The sequence below is a fragment of the Barbatula barbatula genome, assembly GCF_947034865.1.
Source record: "Barbatula barbatula genome assembly, chromosome: 4".
NCBI classification, from domain to species: domain Eukaryota; kingdom Metazoa; phylum Chordata; class Actinopteri; order Cypriniformes; family Nemacheilidae; genus Barbatula; species Barbatula barbatula.
This window is the reverse complement of record NC_136768.1, coordinates 1,361,095-1,378,189: the sequence shown is the minus strand read 5'-3', so window position 1 is coordinate 1,378,189 and position 17,095 is coordinate 1,361,095. Positions and strand designations below refer to the sequence as shown.

Sequence of the window (17,095 nt, the reverse complement as noted above, 5' to 3'; positions counted from 1 at the left end):
TTTGTATTTGCACTGGTGCATTCGTGATCTTCCCACAGTGTTCTGCAGTCACAAGCACAAACACACAGACACTCAACCAGAGCATTCCAGTGCTATCAGGACTGTTAAAAACACAAATGCTGCAGATACATCACTGGAATGGCTTAACCTGCCACTTCAAACACGCTTGACGGAAGTTGTGGATGGACCACACTGTCCTGAATTTGACCAACTGTGGACAGATAAACATCTTCCCTCTGTGTCATTGGTGAAGTATTAACTCTCGGGCGTATAATGTCAATTTTGCAATCTTGACTATTTGTGTATTGCTGAACAAAAACACCACATATGTGAATAACTGCAGTAATGTAGTTTAATATCATTCTGAGTCTTCCTAGGCAACAGCAATACAGCTTAAGGCAAATATTACATTATCAGTGTTTAATGTATATAAAAATAAAGTGATATCATACAACCAAAAGTCTATGATTTCTTGATTTATGATTAAAAGTCAACTTTCAAAGTTTACCTCACCAAATGTATGGTAGATATTTATAAAATGACATTTAGTTTTGAAGAAACACACCAAAGTTGCAGTGCAAACCTTTTCAAAAGGAAAACAGTAGTTCATCTTTTCTAACAAAGGATATATCTGGATTGTCAAACCTTAGTGGAACATAAAGAGTTAATGTGAGGACCTACACTTGTGTAAACCTAAGGGGGGCACCAGTTATTTCAATAGTATGTTTCAACACTAAGTTGTCATATTTTCCTCTGATATTGAAACTTTTTTTGGGTGTGTCTTTAATGTGTAACATCTTGGAAGTTTGGATACAACGTTTTTTTAGGAAGATTTTACCTGCACATTCTTAAGATGTCTCAGATGCCATGTGATGTGCTCATGTTAACAACTATTTACACTTTTGTACTCTTATATGCAAACAAGCGTGTGTCTGAGGGGAGGGTTTGCGTCAAGGTAGGTTGCGCGCATCTCCGCTGCGCGCTTTTGCGCAAACTGCGTCAAACAAACAGAGCGCGTGGAGGCGCACACGTCACGCTGAGGTGTAAATGCAAGTGTTTGTTTAATTTATGCTGATTTCTACACGATCTGCAATGTTTGAGGAGGTAAAGATGAGCATATATGATGTGCAGGACTTCAGACGCGTTGCCGTTAGGAGAAGATCTGGACGCAAATCTGTGTCTGGTGAGGCATCCGATGTACTGACATCAGTCTGAAAACATCAGTGTGTTTGTCTCCGTTCAAATGAAATACTCTCAGTCTCCTTAAAATGGTTGATATGGCTTAAGCCTCTTTATCCAGTGGTTGGAAAGGTGTTTTATGAACCAGGTGGAGTTTCTGGAGACGCACACACAGGTTTTATTAATGTGGGAATGTTTTATACCTCATGGGCAGATCTGATGGGTTTTCTTGAGTTATTTACACAATATTTCTTGCCTTTTCTACCTTCAGGCAACAAAAACTGACATTAAGTGTTTGAACTTTGCAATAGTAAACATTTACATTCAGTTTTTATTATAAGAAAAACTAGGTCTCATATGATTGTTTGTGTAACAATAAATGGTATATCTTGTATATTTTACATAGTCTGCTGTCTAGAGTGTGTTTGATGTCCTTGTACAGCAAGATTTGCTACAATACCATACATTGATTTCTCTATCCGTCATACAAGCGTTCATGCAGAGAAAAGGGGAATTGGGTGTTTTGGTAGAGGAGGGTCATGTGCACTGTGTAGTGTTCACAATCTGCAAACACAACTCAAGAGAAGAGCATGAGAGCGACTGTCAGGTCAGTTCATACACTACATGTGTGTCGTGCATTTTAATTCATGAATTTAACCTGCAAATTGTTTTGAATAGTCAACAATAAATACCAGTTTTTTTAGTGCTTGCTTATAAAATGTAATGCATTCATATTGTGAACCTATTGTGGCGTGTAAACAGGTGATGTTTCAGGGGACAGTCACACATTATTTGAAAGATGTGATTTCTATGGAAGTGTCTAATATAGAGACGCTTTTATAGTTCTGCTCGACTCAAGAATATCATTGCTGAAAATCGATCTCCTTGAATATGAATTGTGTTAAATCATTATCTGGTCGTGAGTTTGTTGTTTTAAAAGTCTGGGACTTTCAGGTGCCGTCTTGCTTTTCGTTTAGATTCTTGGTAGACGGAGAGTTTGTGAAATCATTGACTTCTCCTTATGCTCGTACACAAACGCATTGTGAAAATCTTTCTCATTAAACTCTGAGCTGGAGGAAGTGAGAAATCTCACCGAGGAAGTTACTGAGAAGCGGCGACAGAGGCCTCCACAAGATCACATATTATGACCAAACAACAGCACAATGTCTCTTATCTGTGGCTGTTGTTCATCTACTATAAAAGGGTTTGATTTGAGAGGTTTTGTTTTTTTAAGTAGGGCACTGGGTCACATTTTCTACTGAACTTTATTATCACAAGTCATTTTGTGTAGTCTTTACATACATTCACCAAATGGTTTGCAAAATGAGAAGTATATCTTTGTAATATTCAAGAATCGTTCTCAATGCTATTCTCACGCACGTTAAACATCCTGCAGGTTTTACTTCAATATAAAACTCTCAGTGTAGAGACAAGAGGAAGCAAACACTTTCACTGATGTGACGGAACAACCAGATAATAAATGTTGAATTCAGTTGCAGTTCAAATGTCGATTTTTCTTTTTACAAATATTCAAAACTTCTGCTTCTTAGTTTGAACAGTGTTGGAATATAATGTGTCTGTTTGTATAAAACATGTGCTTCTAGTTTACAGAACTGAAGTCAGTTTGTGTGTTTGTACGTGACCTTTCTTTTCCGTCACTTCTTTGACTGTTTAGTTTGTGTGTGTGTGTGTGCGTTTACAGGAGATCCTGTATGTGTTGGGCAGTGTGATGGTTCAGACAGCTGTTCACTGGGAGAAAGATCTTCAGTGTTGAGAAGATCGGCTGTGGACATGGGGTCACCGATGCCTCCTCCAGCCGGTACGTCCGCATCTCAAGCCCTGATGGAGATGAGAGGCACAGTTCTCAGTTTCTGCTGTCTACTATCATTCTTGCTCAGACCTTTTGTGTCATAATATCACAAGCTCTTTGTCCTTAGCAACTGCATTAAGTATAGTGTTTAAGTATATTAGTTATTCGGTTTCATTGCTTTCTTCGCCTGTGCAGTACTTCCAAAACCAAAATTCCAGTTTCCAAAGAAGATTTCCCCTGGAGACATCGTGGATCAGGAAGAGACGGGGACCAATGTTATCCGAGAGAGGACGGCAGCTATCTCCAAATATATCAGACATTTTGACAAGGGGTATGTCAGGAGATGTTGTTTATTTTCATTTTTTGTATTCCTGGAAAGTTTGTGTTTGTATTTATTTTGTTTATTATAACTATACACACTGAACCAAGTGTGTGCATTCTCTCAACCAAATTCGCCATGCAAACTATTTGTATGTATTATTGGCTGCTTTTGCATCACTATCTTGCCGTGAATATTACAGTAAACAAATGCATTTACATTAACTTGATAATATCCACAGCAACTTAAAAATGAAAGAACGTTTCGCAAAAGACGGTTCAACTGTGTCTGCTAGTATACTACAATCCCGTGCATGCATGCACACTTCATAAATGTGGGGCAGTGAGGAAAATATCACCCCTGGTTTCTTTTTGTAACCCTCCACTCCGCCTCTTTAACTTCCTGTAGAAACCTCTGCCATAGACATCGTATATAACACTTAATACTCTCTCTCTCTTTGTACGTCTCTCTCTCTCTCTAGTATCACCGAAGTTACACCAGATCGTTCTTCATATGATAAGCTCACAGAAGCTCACCTTCAGCCTGAACCTCCAGACGCCGGTGAACAACAGCAGGAGGAATCATTCGGTCTGTCCTCACAGGGGTCCGATTGGTCGGGTTGGTGGTCAGAACAAGTCAAAAGAGCGAGTAAGCTCGAACAGCAGAAGATAAGCAAAGACGTCGAGCATCTCCAGACTCTTTCAGAAACCAGCTCGAGCGCTCTTCAACACGATGAGGACGTTCAGAGGCGAGAGAATGATGTAGAAGAACAACAGCAGAACATGGAGAACGATGGTGACAAACAGGTGAAAATTCACACCGCCTTCCGGTTATCAAATGTGTAAAACCAACGCGCGGTTAGAGGTCACGATCACACCGCCGATCGTAAATATTCAACCGTTACACATCCCTGAACTGTGTGCGGTACCGTTGTGAATGATCCTTGGGTGATGTGGTTTTTGTTGAGGGGAGATGTGTTGTTTTCTAAGCGATCGGGTTTGTGGTTTTTCTCCTGGGAGAAAGTAAAATCAGCCTTCTTTTCTTGAAAATCGTATTAAAAACCGCAGTTCCTGTTCTATCAAAAAACTTGAATAGATATCTCATTTTGCAGCATATCTCACCAAATGTTATGAGAATTTCGTTGACGCATCAGGTATTTTTGCCGTCTATATTTATCCCTCTCTGTTGACCCGACCGCATGACGTTTTTTTCCACCGAGCTCTTAAACATTACATAAGTGAGAGAGCCTGGTATTCAGAGTGTGACACAGATGTGCTATCAGAATGAACACGGGATGTGACATGTTGTTTTTAACAGGACATGAAAGAGATGAAACTCTATAAGATCGCGAATGAACTTCTGCAGACGGAAAGAGCGTACGTGAAGCGACTGCACTTACTGGAGCAGGTCAGTGACTCATGTTCATCTTCATCTACTGTTTCATGTTTGATGACTTTGTGTTTGATGTGCCTGGGACACCGGCGTGAAGTGACATGCCACATTAAGAAGTTCCAAGAAAAGCATCATTTGTTCACGGTTTACACATAAGTTGTGATCTAATGTAGAGACGCATTAACACACGGTGCGTCGCTGTATATGATCTGTGTGCGCAGGTGTTTTGCAAAAACCTCTCAGAGGAGGCGCTGAAGGGGCTGTTTCCTCTGGACGTGGTGAAGGGCATCTTTTCTAACGTGGGATCCATCTACACCTTCCACAGCAAGTTCCTCCTGCCTGATCTGGAGACACGGATGAGCCAGTGGTGAGCGTTGCCTCATCGGACACATACACACTTCAAATGAAAGTGACTAAGTGTGACTCGCCCTTGTTCTGCAGGGACTCAACGCCTCGTATCGGGGACATCTTGGCACAGCTCGCTCCTTTTCTGAGGATGTACGCCGAGTATGTGAAGAATTTCGACAGTGCCATGGATCTGCTGAAACAGTGGACGGAACGCTCGCCGCAGTTTAACGCCGTTATTCAGGACATACAGGTGCGTGTGCCGTTTATGCACTTAAAACAGGGTTTTCGTTATACATCCCGTTTTGAGACGACGAGGTTGTTTTTGTAGAGCATGAAGGAGTGTGGAAATCTGACTTTACAACATCATATGCTGGAGCCGGTACAGCGGGTTCCTCGCTACGAGATGCTCCTCAAAGATTATCTGAAGAAACTACCGGAGGACGACGGCGACCGCAGCCAAGCTGAAAGTGAGAGATGCACTGCTTAGTTTGTTCTTCCATCCATTAAGAATAATCATGTACTAAATGTTAAAAAAAGAAATGCATCACATTACGTGTTGTAACTTCACTGTTAAGTTCTTGAATACATTTGTTTGAATATAATTTGTGTTTTTATCAACGTTTGACATTTTAATGACTGATTCATCCTCTTCGGTGAAGTCATCTGACCAGCACTTTCCATAAGAAAGTCAGGAGCAAACGCTGATATTGTTTGGCACACAGCGGTTTGATTTCACTTCCATCCTATAAATGAGTCAGCTGAAATATCACTTCTGCTTCTCGTTTTCCAGAGTCTTTGCACATCATCTCAATGGCCGCCACGCACTCCAACATGGCCATCCGGAAGATGGTGAGAGACTCTCACACAAACCTGCGAACATGACATATATAAACTAGTTATGGAAAAATGTGACGTTCTCCATGTTTGCTCTCCAGGAGAACCTTAAGAAGCTCATGGAGATCTACGAGATGTTGGGAGGAGAGGAGGACATCGTGAATCCCTCTAATGAGCTCATAAAAGAAGGACAGATCCTGAAACTGGCAGCTAGGAACACTTCATCCATGGAGAGATATCTCTTCCTGGTGTGACATACACGCTTACAAATAAAACGTTTTACAACTACAGATGACAAATTGTAAGTAACGTAACGATCTGTTGTGTGCAGTTTAACAACATGCTACTTGACTGCGTGCCAAAGTTCAGTCTGGTGGGTCCGAGGTATACCGTACGCACGCGGGTCGGGGTCGAGGGCATGAAGGTGCTTGAAACCTCCAATGACGATTACCCTCACACGTTCCAGGTGTCGGGTAAAGAGCGAACGCTTGAACTACAGGCCAGGTGAGGGCATGCTTGAGCTTCTCTGAATATGGATAGATATGCATCTCCGTTTATTTATGTTGACTGTTTCATTGACAGCTCGGAGGAAGACAAAGAGGACTGGATCAAGGTACAGAACCTGTGCGGTTTAGTGTTTTAAAGCTGCTGAGATATGAAGAGTTCAACAGATTTATTTGGATGTGTGTTAAAGGCATTCCAAGAGACCATCGCCGTTTTTCAGAAGAAGAATGAGACGTTCAAATCCGCCTCGAAAGAAGTGGGGGACGAGGTGTCTGTAAGTGCTGTTGTGAAGGATTGGTTTGGCAGAATGGTTGAAGGATGACGGTTGTCATTATTTATTCACCCTCGTGTGTTTGTAAACATGTATATGAGCCTTTCGTCTGTGATATTTTGAGGTCTTTTACCAATGGTCTTTAAAATATGTGAATAAGTGATGTCACAATTTTCGTTTCTTCATCGCCCTTATTTGGCCTTCTGTGGGGTTTCTTTGTTTCAGAAGGAGGAGCTGGGGAAGAGAGCTCCACGCTGGATTCGGGATAATGAGGTGACCATGTGCATGAAATGCAAGGAACCCTTCAATGCTTTGACCCGCAGGAGGCACCATTGCAGGGCGTGCGGATATGTGAGTTCTCATTGATCTTAGGTTGAACTCAAACAAATGCAAAAATATACTTTTTGGAGCTCTTTTAAAAAGTGAAGATGTTGTACAGCCGGGTCGAGATGAACTGATGTTTTGAAATGTATGTTAGGTGGTGTGCTATAAATGCTCCGACTACAAAGCGTCGCTGCAATACGATGGCAATAAATTAAATAAAGTGTGCAAGGACTGCTACTTCATACTGACTGGCAGAGTGGATGCCGAAGAACCAGCCGGCGGCAAGAAGAGAGGAATTCTTGAGGTGCGTGCAGGTGGTTTTCTGCTCCACTAAGAAGCGTTTCTGAAAGGTCTTTGATTTCCTGTTTTGTTCTTTACCAGATCGAAGCGGCTCAAGTCTCAGAAAACAGTTACATGTGCGGCTTCCTACAGTACAGTGACAAAACCAAAGCATGTCAGAGGGTCTGGTGTGTGATTCCTCAGCATGATGCGCTGGTCCTCTATCTGTATGGCGCCCCGCAGGTACGCAACACAAGTCTTTATTCCCCTAAGACTTTAGAAAAAGGTTTACGTATAGTGTTCAAGTCTTTGAATGTTGAACCGGTGACTTTCTCCAGGATGTCAAAGCCCAGTGTACGATTCCGCTCCTGGGTTACCAGGTTGAGGACGTCCACAGACCAGCGGATCATCCTCCAGCCAGCTTCCGTCTGTGCCAGTCCAAATCTGTGCACTGTTTTACCGCCGACAGCGAGGAAATGAAACTGCGCTGGCTAAGAGTCATCCACAATGCTGTGATAGGAGAGACGCCAGAATGCCAGACGCCGTGCGATGCTGGGCCTGACAACGGTTGCCATGACAGCAGACCAGATGATATCTAAGAGTCCGTGGGTGCACGTAAAACTTTGAATGCGTTTGTGAATGCACACGAATCGACACGCGTGTCACAAAAACACTTATTCTTTGCTGTATAATAATTTGTACAAATATTTTTAAGATCAATTCAAACTGTGTTTATTAAATCCAGACCACATCAATGACCTCACACTGCTTACCGATCACAGCAAAGTTGGCCCAAATTATGTTTTATGATTCGTGTCCTGTTTACCGTCCCTAGAATCCATGCACTTTACTGCTTTTTGTAAACCACAATTTGACACTGAAAATAAATAAAGATTCTTGAGTAAACACCTGCTTTACATACAGTTGTTTATTTTTACATAATGAAATTCTTCTTGTTCTTTGTGTATCCTTACAGCCATAAAAATAATCTGTCATTCAGTACTTAATCTGAACATCATCGATCTAAATCTAACTGTTTTTACCCGAACAATAATTCTCTCTAAGCATCCACTACATTCCTAAAATCTGATCAAATAAATGTCTTTCAACGCAAATGGGCTATTCTGTAGGTGAAGGATGTAGTTGGTGTCCCAAGAGAACTGAGCAGAGGAAGTGACTCAATAAAAGCTTTGTACAACTTCCTTGTTCTTGGCGTTATTTTGAACAATGATTCTTTGGAAGTCCTCCTGTTCTGTGGCACAATAGGGTGACAACTCTTTCTTTTTTGGCCTATAAACGACTTATATTCAATATAACAGTGTCTCTGAAATGTAAAAATGTAGGAGAATTCATTTAATATTTCTACTAATTATATTAATATAGATGAAGTATTATTGTTAAATAATAAAGTTCAAAATCAAAAAGGTTATAATTCACTTTTCGTTTGTAGTCTTTCATCTCTCACATTTCTTCATGCTACGCCTTACCCGCTCGCCCGATATCAGGAAACTCATGAGAGTTAGTTGAATTAACACAAAATTCTCGTGCATGGTTTATTATCAAAGCATTTACATATAAAATCATTAAATACAACATAAAAAAATGGGTAAGACAAAAAGCTGTATGCTTGTTAGATATCATTGCTTTCTTTTTGTAGGTTTTTGCATTTTCCAGATGGACATGAAATTTGTGAACTTTGTCAATAAAATCTACCGTCTAATCTTAAAATGAAAAAAGAATGCACATTTGGAGATGCAACATGATTTAAATAAGAGTTTGTTGACTGACAATATATACCATTACTTCCCAGTGATTAGACTATTTACACCGAAAAACACAACGCATAAGAAAACAATGCAGGAATTATTCATATTAAAAAAACGAAAACTAAACATTTCATTTGATGAAGTGTCTTCTGTCGCAGGTTCGACGCCGAGCTCAAGCTGAACGTTTCTCCACACCCTGTTTAATGCCGAGCACCAGGTGAAGGAACCAGTTGAACTGCACCGTCCAACCCTTGTCCCGACAGATCTCTATCTGATCCAAGAAGTGTTGTTTGGCTTCATCCTCTGTGCATCCCACCGTCAGAGCTTCCCGTATGTATTCTATGTCCTCCTTACTGCTCAGCTGAGGCATGCCGGTCATCAACATCATGGAGAAGAGGATGACTAGCAGGTTGGTGTGATGCCTCAGAGCCAGATAGGCTTTCAGACAAACGTTCTGTAAACACGAGAACGTTGACGCACAGTTACAGGGAAAGACCCTGCAGTTACAGGTGTATACAGCTAAGACGATGGAGTGTATGTGTACCTGAAACTTGAGGAAATTATGACTGCTTTTCTTGCCAGCTGTGCCCATCACGTAGAGGAAGTCCGGTGTTAAGACAAAGGGCACTCTTTCCTTATTTATCCCCAGGAAACTCTTATAGTTTCCAAGTATGTGTCCAAAATCGATGTGGAAGAGGTTGCCTAAAACAACAAATAATCAGCTATCTACCAGTAAATAGATTTTACAAAAGGCAAATATTTGACACCGAGTACACTCAAGGTTAAAGATAAAAGTTTATTTTTATGAATTAAGATTGGAAGACCAGAGACTAGAACAGATTTTTGGTAACACTTTACTTAAAGCCTTTATGTTTAATGCATTATAAAGGGTTATTAAATGGTATAACACATTATAATTGTTCATTATGTGTGTTGTAATACAATCAATGCTGTTGTAAAGAATTATAACCAAATTAAAAATGCAATAAATTGATAAGTGTTTATGTATTGACTGTATTTACAATTATCCATGAGACATTACTATGCATAATTCATATATTAAAACTAATAACATAAGGTATTATGCATATATGTTTTAAGTGTTGCCAGATTTTTTCGAAACTCAAGCCCGCAGTTTGTGTTTGGTTATAGTATAACAATTTATTTCATATTTAATTTATATTCATATTTTATTCTCTCTACTCAACAGTTATTGATTCTTTGCGGAGGTCTACCGGAAGTTAAGTTTCGTCCACATAATGTTTGTTTCGTCTGTTGCCGCTGAAACCATCTTTTAATTCTGATCTGCAGTAAATTACCTGTCTCTGTTATCATTATGTTATCATTGTGACGATCGCCGATGCCCAGGACGTATGTTGCCACACAGTATCCACCACAAGAGAACACAAAGCGTTCTACAGCTTGCTGATGCTAAAGAGGCGAATTGAAAAACATGAAACATATTTAACGTCAACACATAAACATTTGCATCATGTAAACTCAAGCATGCAAACATTACACAACTGACATTTGCTATCAGTGCCATGATCTGACCTGTTCAGCAGCTAAACTTGACCAAATACTCAAAGGAGACCTTTAAAAGTAGCACACTGGATGAGTGCAGGTGTTTTGTTTGGTTTCAAGAGCACCCACCCTCAAACAAAGACCCCAACGCACCAGGAAGTGAAGCGTTTCCTTCCTCTTTAGCACATGCAACACTTACAAACGAAAATAACAAACCTTGTCCTCGTTCACACACTTTTCACCAAGCCATTGGCTCAGGATTTCATCTTTAAAAGCACCGGTGTTGCCAACGGTACTTTGCTGAATGTTAGCGATGGTAGTGGCGTCCTTCACTATTTCAATCATTCCTGAAAAAAAGGAATTTATCGTTTTATGTTTTTCTTTACTATGAAGACTATGATATCTGTTTATTGCCTAATTTAAATCACAAACCATCATTACCGATTTTATTTCCAGTGGAAATACAGCCGTATGGTAATAACCAAAGGTCCAGGGACTCCAGCTCCCAGATAGACTCCATTATTAACAAAATCTGTGGAAAGAAGGTGTCTCTTTTAGACATCATTGATAACATAGATGATGACTGCTTCTGCATTAAAAACCTTGTTTATGTCCACCTGTAATATCAACATATCCTGACGAAGGTCGTCGCCATCTTTAAAGATGATCCCAATTGTGTCACTCGACAACGTAGTGGCGTCGGCCCGTTTGAACTGCAGCCACAAGGGTTTCTTTTTGGATGCCATCACTTTGCATTGTTCGATCTACCCAAAAGTTACAATACATGCTTTAATGAACATTGTTTAAAACAGGACGTGCCGGAGCGCAGTAACAATTTACGCACCACAAGTGCTCCTGCCCGTAGGCCTGGGTCATAAGGTACTTTAAAACTCTCTGGCAACCCTGACGCCTGCAGAGCCTCCAATTTCTGTCTCAGCTGTAAAACGACTACAGAGATCACACTATATTAGAGTATTGTACGCTAGAAAACACAAGGGGAGAACTGCTGCCTATAGACATTACCTTGTGCTGACACGTCGTACTTTTCAGCCGAAATCTGCCTGATGTCCCGAGTGACTTTCTGCAAGGCCTCCGTGATTTCCACCTGCTTCCTGAAGTCCTGCAGCATCGCTTCACCGCAGCCGCGGAGGTAAGCTTCCAGAATGACAGCGTACCTCTGTTGATAGTGCATGGATTGAGCAATTTCGCTCCGGAGGAACCAGAAGAGGAAATGGCCGATTCGCTTACTCTGCGGAGAAAAAAGTGCAACTTTGGAACCGATGGAAAGTGATTCAATGCTTTTGTGTGTGTCCGACGCAGGTTTTTACTTACTCGGAGCGCACGTTTGAGAAGGAACCTGGCGAGTGCACTGTCATGGTATGGTTCAAATTTCACAGCCTTAAACAACACATAACCAACAACGTTTACTACATTTCACAAGACACCGTTTGACCATAACGCTGTAACCTTTACACAGTACATCAGTCTTATCTTATGTAAATATGTACCTGGCATACTCATTTTAATAGCTGAAAAGTGTTTTGTTCTGTGGTGTGCGGTCCGAGCTGCTATGCAAAGCAAACTACATCATGTTATAAATCACCTGAGGCCTACCTGAACAAGCTGCAGGAGATAGCGTTGCACATCATCGTTCCCCAGGGTCTCTAGCTTTCGGACAGCTATAGTGCGCACGTTTTCATCAGAGAAGTTGCAGTCTAATAATTGCAAAGCCAGACCCACGTCGAGCACGCTTCTGTCCCATACGGTACTCTGCTCCAGCAGACGGTGTGTTATGCTCACAGCCTCTTGTTTGCCCCACTTAACTGAGGAAAAGAACTTTGGGTACGCTTTGGGATCCCTCAGACACTCTTGTCTGAAGTGCCAGAGCAATTCCATATCTTCAGCACTGAGCGGATGCAAAGGGTCGGTGGCGATAATCTGATCAAACTGTTTGCGCAGGTGGTTGGGCATGTCTCTCTGGCCTCTCCCTCCTTCCATTTCCGATGTATTTTGGGCATCTTTGCTTTTGGGGAGAACCACGGGGTGGCAGTACCTGTCCAGCTGAATAACAACAGCCATTGAATTGTGCTTATCTGGGTTGGTGGCAGATGTAAGTTTATCTGCGTTAACGCTATCCTCGTTCTTCTCAGGCATCTTCCACATGTGTAGGATGAACTCGCCCTGTCTGAGGAGGGACCTGTGATCCACCAGTAGCAGGTTGACGTAGTACAGCAGGCGACATTTGCTTTTGCCGTCACTTTCCCTTGAAGTTTGAGACTGCGCTTTTCCACAAGACACCTGCAGGCTAAGTCGCGCTTCTTTGGGCAAGTCCTTAATCTTGATATTGAATTCCAGCCAGGTGTTCCAAAGCACTTCCTCGTTGAAGGGTTTGGAGGTTGTTCTCTCTTGAGCCAGCAACTGCTGCCCGTGGAAAATGCTGGCCTCGACGAACACAATCAGCTCCGAAGTACGAGGTAGCACAGGAATGTCAATGCCTAAAATCTTCACCCTGAGTTTCCGATTGCAATCCCAGAGGGAGATGGTGAACACCTTCTCGTGGTCTTTCTCGGTGACGGTCAGTTGCTCGTGAGTGCCGGCTACTCCAGTGCAGTCATCAACCTGTGACCATTCTTCCTTTTGAACAACATCTTGTTCTGGGTTTGGTGGGTCCTCTAAAACCAAATGGATCTCTTCACCGCTTTTAAGACACTGTCTGATCCATATGAAGTCTTTAATGGCATAGTTTCCATATAGGTAGTCTTCTCTGCCACAAACCTTTAAAACAAAATCCGATTCACTGGAACCTTCTGGTATGCCTATAAGTGCTCTCTTGTTAGCAATCTTGATAAAGAAACTCTGAAGAACCTGATAAGGTGTGTCATCTATACATACTTTAATAGTCTGGCTTGTTGTCCCCTTGTGTATGACCGCCAGAATGTGATTGTTGCTTACTTTGCTCAACAGGTATTCAGGTAGTGGTTTCGAGGTTATCCAGGGATCCATTAAATAAAGTCTGGCATCTCTATCACATAGTTCAATTTTTCTGGTTGTCAGAAGCTTTCGTCTCGTGAATTCCAGTTCATCATCATGGACGTTGCTTACATCTGTGACGTCGTATCCGATAAGGCGATTCAGAAACTTTAGGTACTGAAGAGAATCCTCCGTGGACTGAGGTTTGATAACCATATAGATTTTTCCGACATCTTTTCTTAAGGCTTTCCAGTAGCGGATGCAGTCGAGGGTCTGGAACACCTGCTGCATGTCGTAGATCTCGTACCAGCTGCCTTTTTTCTGGTAGAGCAGGATGCAGTGATCCGCCGAGTATTTTTGGTAAAATTCAGGACATAGCTTAGTGGTTACTGCTTTTTGCCAGAGCTGAACCTTCACCTGATCGATCGTCCAATTCCCAGTCACATCCAGTTGAACTGTTTCTGGACTCTTGCTGTTCTTATTGACGGTGGGGAGAACAAACTCAACAGCTATGTGATCTGTTGACACAGCCGAGCTGGATGTAAACGCTTTCATCTTTCTTCTTCTCCTCTTGTTTTCCTCTTTACGAACTAATGGGGTCTCATCTTTACCGGGTTGCTGTTCCATAACCAGTACTACATAAGTAAAAACAAAACTATAATAAAGAAATAGACATATTTACAACCCTCCCACGACCCTCACAACAAGAAATTAATTCATCAACAAATCCTTTTAAAACAGCTCTTCATGATATACGGTTCAATGATGACAACTGAATACTGCTTCCTCAAAATTCTTATTTCATAGGACCCATCAACCATCGCCTGCCCTGCAAAGTCAATAAACCGTGCAAGTACAGCTGAACAGAAAAAGATGGGCAAATCAAGTGTTGCATACACTGAAAAATCTTTCCACAGACTTTCTTTCGACTGTTCCAGTAACATAATCTAACACCATCTAATGCAAGTTAAAGTGCACTTTATGCAAAGGAAGTCAAAAGCAGGAAGCTCAAATGTGTTCAGCTTCAGACGAACGCAAATGTACAAAAAAACACGTAAAAAGTATTTAAACAGCGTAAGCCGATACAATGTAACCAACAGTTTGTTTCCGACAGAACATCAAAGAACTTTAAGAAAACATGTTGCATGTTTAAGAAACACAGAGCAAACGCGGAAGCTTTTGAAAAGAAAGCAATAAGTCCTTCCGTTAAATTTGATATTATTAAAATACAGTATTTTTGTCAGATATACAATATTACATAAAACAATCATACAATATCATTTAACGGTTTAGCAGGGATGTCGCTCATAAAGTCTTACCGTTTAGCAGTAAACACAGAGCCAATGACCCCGAAAGTGCTCCAGTAAATTGTCATTCGTGGATGCAGTGAAACTCAAAGACAGATGTGAAAATAATGACTAACGGCAGCAGTTCGGATCCCAAATAAACACTGCGGTGATCTGCCAGAGAAGCGCTTTCCTCCTCTCATATGATCTCACTCATGATGGCTTGAATTGCTGCTCCTATTGGCTTGACACGACACTCAAGTCTCTCTTCCTCGTGTTGTGATGTGTCATCTCTTGCTTGAGGATTTTAGATTTCAGTGCATGTCAGTGAAGGAATTCAGTAGCATTGTGCATTTTATGTCTCTTTTGTTTAGACGTTTCCTAAAAATATAACTGACATGTGGCAAAGTAAGGCCTTTATGTTCTATGTTTATCTTTATAAATGTCCTCGTGTTCTGACAATGCAACGCTGCATGAACTGATAAATGATTTTTTCACTCCAAATCAACCTGCAGATCATGTGACTTATCAAAGCCCTTTGATATTGCGCGTTTGGCTGTTACTTGCGCAATGGTGCCCTCTAGTGGTTTGCAACACAACTACACGTTCACATTTCTGTATCTTGACACACATTTCGCTAATGCAGCAATATTTTTTCTATTATGTCATGTTTACCACGTGTAGCTCACCCGAAGTTTGGATGATCAACTTATATTATTAGTATTTGTATTACTTTTTGCTTAAATACAATATTTTATTGCAAGAATGGTCAAATGTATGTTTGAAATCCTCATTATAATAAAATAGTCAGTGTCTACTATACAGTAATAGTGTGTTTATCGCCTGCTTTTGCCGATTGGCTGCAGGAGTTTGCAACCATTTGAAAAGTTTGGTTTCCAAAATGGTTAAAACAAATTAAAAAATCATGTTTTTATTATGTTAACATGTTTTTATTGTGTTAGTTAACTATTGTAAGTTAGTTATCATGGCTCAAATCAAAACAACCAATTGCAATTTGATTAATATTAATTGGACTGCGTAATAAATAAACTTGAAATTTCATCAAATTTTTCATCTAACCAAACTCTTCGTTTGTTGTGGCTGCTGTACATGAAATTGATAACATGCAAACACTATTGCTACCACAAAATCATCAAGACGGCTTTATTTTTGTTAAGAAACAAACTGTAATTTTAACTAATTTGTTACAAACTTTTTATGTTACATTATATCCTGCCTTCCTGTATGAAACTTTTTTTGTTATTATTAAACATTTACTTATACAGTACAAAAGTGAAAAGCCATAGGCCATACAGAAAAGCTTGAGGTTCAGGGACTGAAACATAATATATCACAATGGAATTCAAACACGAAACATAAAATGATAATAATAATAAACAATAAAATAAATTATACAAAAACTCCAAAAAATTTGCATACATTCAAAGTTTTAATGGCCTTTTTGTTTCCTGTGTGTAACTGTAGCCGCCCATCACAGGTGCGCTGAAGCTTTCCTTAAGGCCACCATAGAGCCTTCCGATTGGCTGAGATCCAAGCGGTACGCCCCATGCAGTGACGTCATGTTCATCAGATTTCAGATTATTACCATCAGACAATAACCGTGTGCGTGAATGTCGTAGTATTTACTTTTAATAATAAATGAATTGTGATTTCGCATGTTGTTTTCTAAGAGATATTAATATATTTTTTTATCTTCGAAAGCGATTTCTACACCGGCCACTAAAACAATCATGTGAAGTTACATACAAAACATACAGATGATGTGCAAAACACTCTAAATAACGATTGACCCGGTTTACAGGATAAATACAATACAATATACATTCCTCGTAAAAACGGATGAGTGCGTGTGTTATTACTGTTTAAATTATACATTTATTTGTGTAGAAACGATTATTATATGTCATCTATAATGCTCACGTCATCATTTGGATTCAATTTGGCCATTTGCGACATGCGCCGTGCCCGTGACGTATAGTTGACACCTCGACCACTGATTGGCCGGTCCTCCCGTCCACTAAGGTTCCGTCACTATCCCCCCTCTTAAAAAAACACCCTAATGTAAACTAATGTAAACTTTAATATATTTATTCGTGTAAACAAACGATTATTACATTTCATATAGTTGATCTTTCAGCGTCTGACTTCACCTCTCAATTTGTGACAAGAAACGCGCCATGACGTCTCGTCCACCTCTCACACGGATTGGCCGATCTGGTCCATTCCGCCCCGCCTACTTTCATTCCGCACTCCGCCCTCCTAGACGAC

General features: G+C 40.7%; 2 protein-coding genes across 7 annotated transcripts; one reads left to right on the top strand and one right to left on the bottom strand.

Moving 5' to 3' along the window:
• Window positions 1-936: 936 nt before the first annotated feature.
• Window positions 937-10,028, top strand: fgd4b (FYVE, RhoGEF and PH domain containing 4b). 5 transcript variants are annotated; one of them, XM_079454481.1, is made up of 19 exons: window positions 937-1,049; window positions 1,132-1,183; window positions 1,671-1,786; window positions 2,882-2,998; window positions 3,185-3,320; window positions 3,790-4,114; window positions 4,626-4,715; window positions 4,922-5,067; window positions 5,142-5,298; window positions 5,377-5,515; window positions 5,839-5,897; window positions 5,984-6,130; window positions 6,214-6,386; window positions 6,465-6,495; window positions 6,577-6,660; window positions 6,883-7,008; window positions 7,136-7,285; window positions 7,363-7,503; window positions 7,599-8,462. In XM_079454481.1, exons 4-19 carry the CDS (start codon window positions 2,971-2,973, stop codon window positions 7,857-7,859), a joined length of 2,193 nt encoding a protein of 730 aa, XP_079310607.1. In that variant the 5' UTR covers window positions 937-1,049; window positions 1,132-1,183; window positions 1,671-1,786; window positions 2,882-2,970; the 3' UTR covers window positions 7,860-8,462. The 5 variants fall into 5 exon arrangements, with proteins under 5 accessions (XP_079310607.1, XP_079310609.1, XP_079310606.1 ...); XM_079454483.1 differs by lacking the exon at window positions 1,671-1,786; XM_079454480.1 differs by lacking the exon at window positions 1,671-1,786 and adding an exon at window positions 9,185-10,019 and having other exon boundaries at window positions 1,029-1,183; window positions 7,599-7,865.
• On the bottom strand, window positions 8,784-15,307 carry pik3cg (phosphatidylinositol-4,5-bisphosphate 3-kinase, catalytic subunit gamma). 2 transcript variants are annotated; one of them, XM_079454478.1, is made up of 11 exons: window positions 14,840-15,307; window positions 12,165-14,175; window positions 11,883-11,948; window positions 11,574-11,799; window positions 11,395-11,498; window positions 11,168-11,314; window positions 10,992-11,082; window positions 10,767-10,897; window positions 10,346-10,457; window positions 9,571-9,728; window positions 8,784-9,480 (listed from the first exon to the last, which is right to left on the bottom strand). In XM_079454478.1, the coding sequence occupies exons 1-11, from the start codon at window positions 14,893-14,895 to the stop codon at window positions 9,199-9,201; spliced, it is 3,384 nt and encodes a 1,127-aa protein (XP_079310604.1). In that variant the 5' UTR covers window positions 14,896-15,307; the 3' UTR covers window positions 8,784-9,198. The 2 variants fall into 2 exon arrangements, with proteins under 2 accessions (XP_079310604.1, XP_079310605.1); XM_079454479.1 differs by having other exon boundaries at window positions 12,165-14,155.
• Window positions 15,308-17,095: the final 1,788 nt, after the last annotated feature.

Excerpts from the sequence above, each read along its gene's own strand:
- fgd4b (XM_079454480.1), top strand. The coding sequence starts at position 1,069 with ATGCTGATTTCTACACGATCTGCAATGTTTGAGGAGGTAAAGATGAGC. Across the intron at positions 7,286-7,362 it reads AGAAGAGAGGAATTCTTGAG|ATCGAAGCGGCTCAAGTCTC; the intron begins GTGCGTGCAGGT and ends GTTCTTTACCAG. Across the intron at positions 7,504-7,598 it reads ATCTGTATGGCGCCCCGCAG|GATGTCAAAGCCCAGTGTAC; the intron begins GTACGCAACACA and ends GACTTTCTCCAG.
- pik3cg (XM_079454478.1), bottom strand. The coding sequence starts at position 14,895 with ATGACAATTTACTGGAGCACTTTCGGGGTCATTGGCTCTGTGTTTACT. Across the intron at positions 9,729-10,345 it reads CATAATGATAACAGAGACAG|GCAACCTCTTCCACATCGAT; the intron begins GTAATTTACTGC and ends TTGTTGTTTTAG. Across the intron at positions 9,481-9,570 it reads ATAATTTCCTCAAGTTTCAG|AACGTTTGTCTGAAAGCCTA; the intron begins GTACACATACAC and ends TCGTGTTTACAG.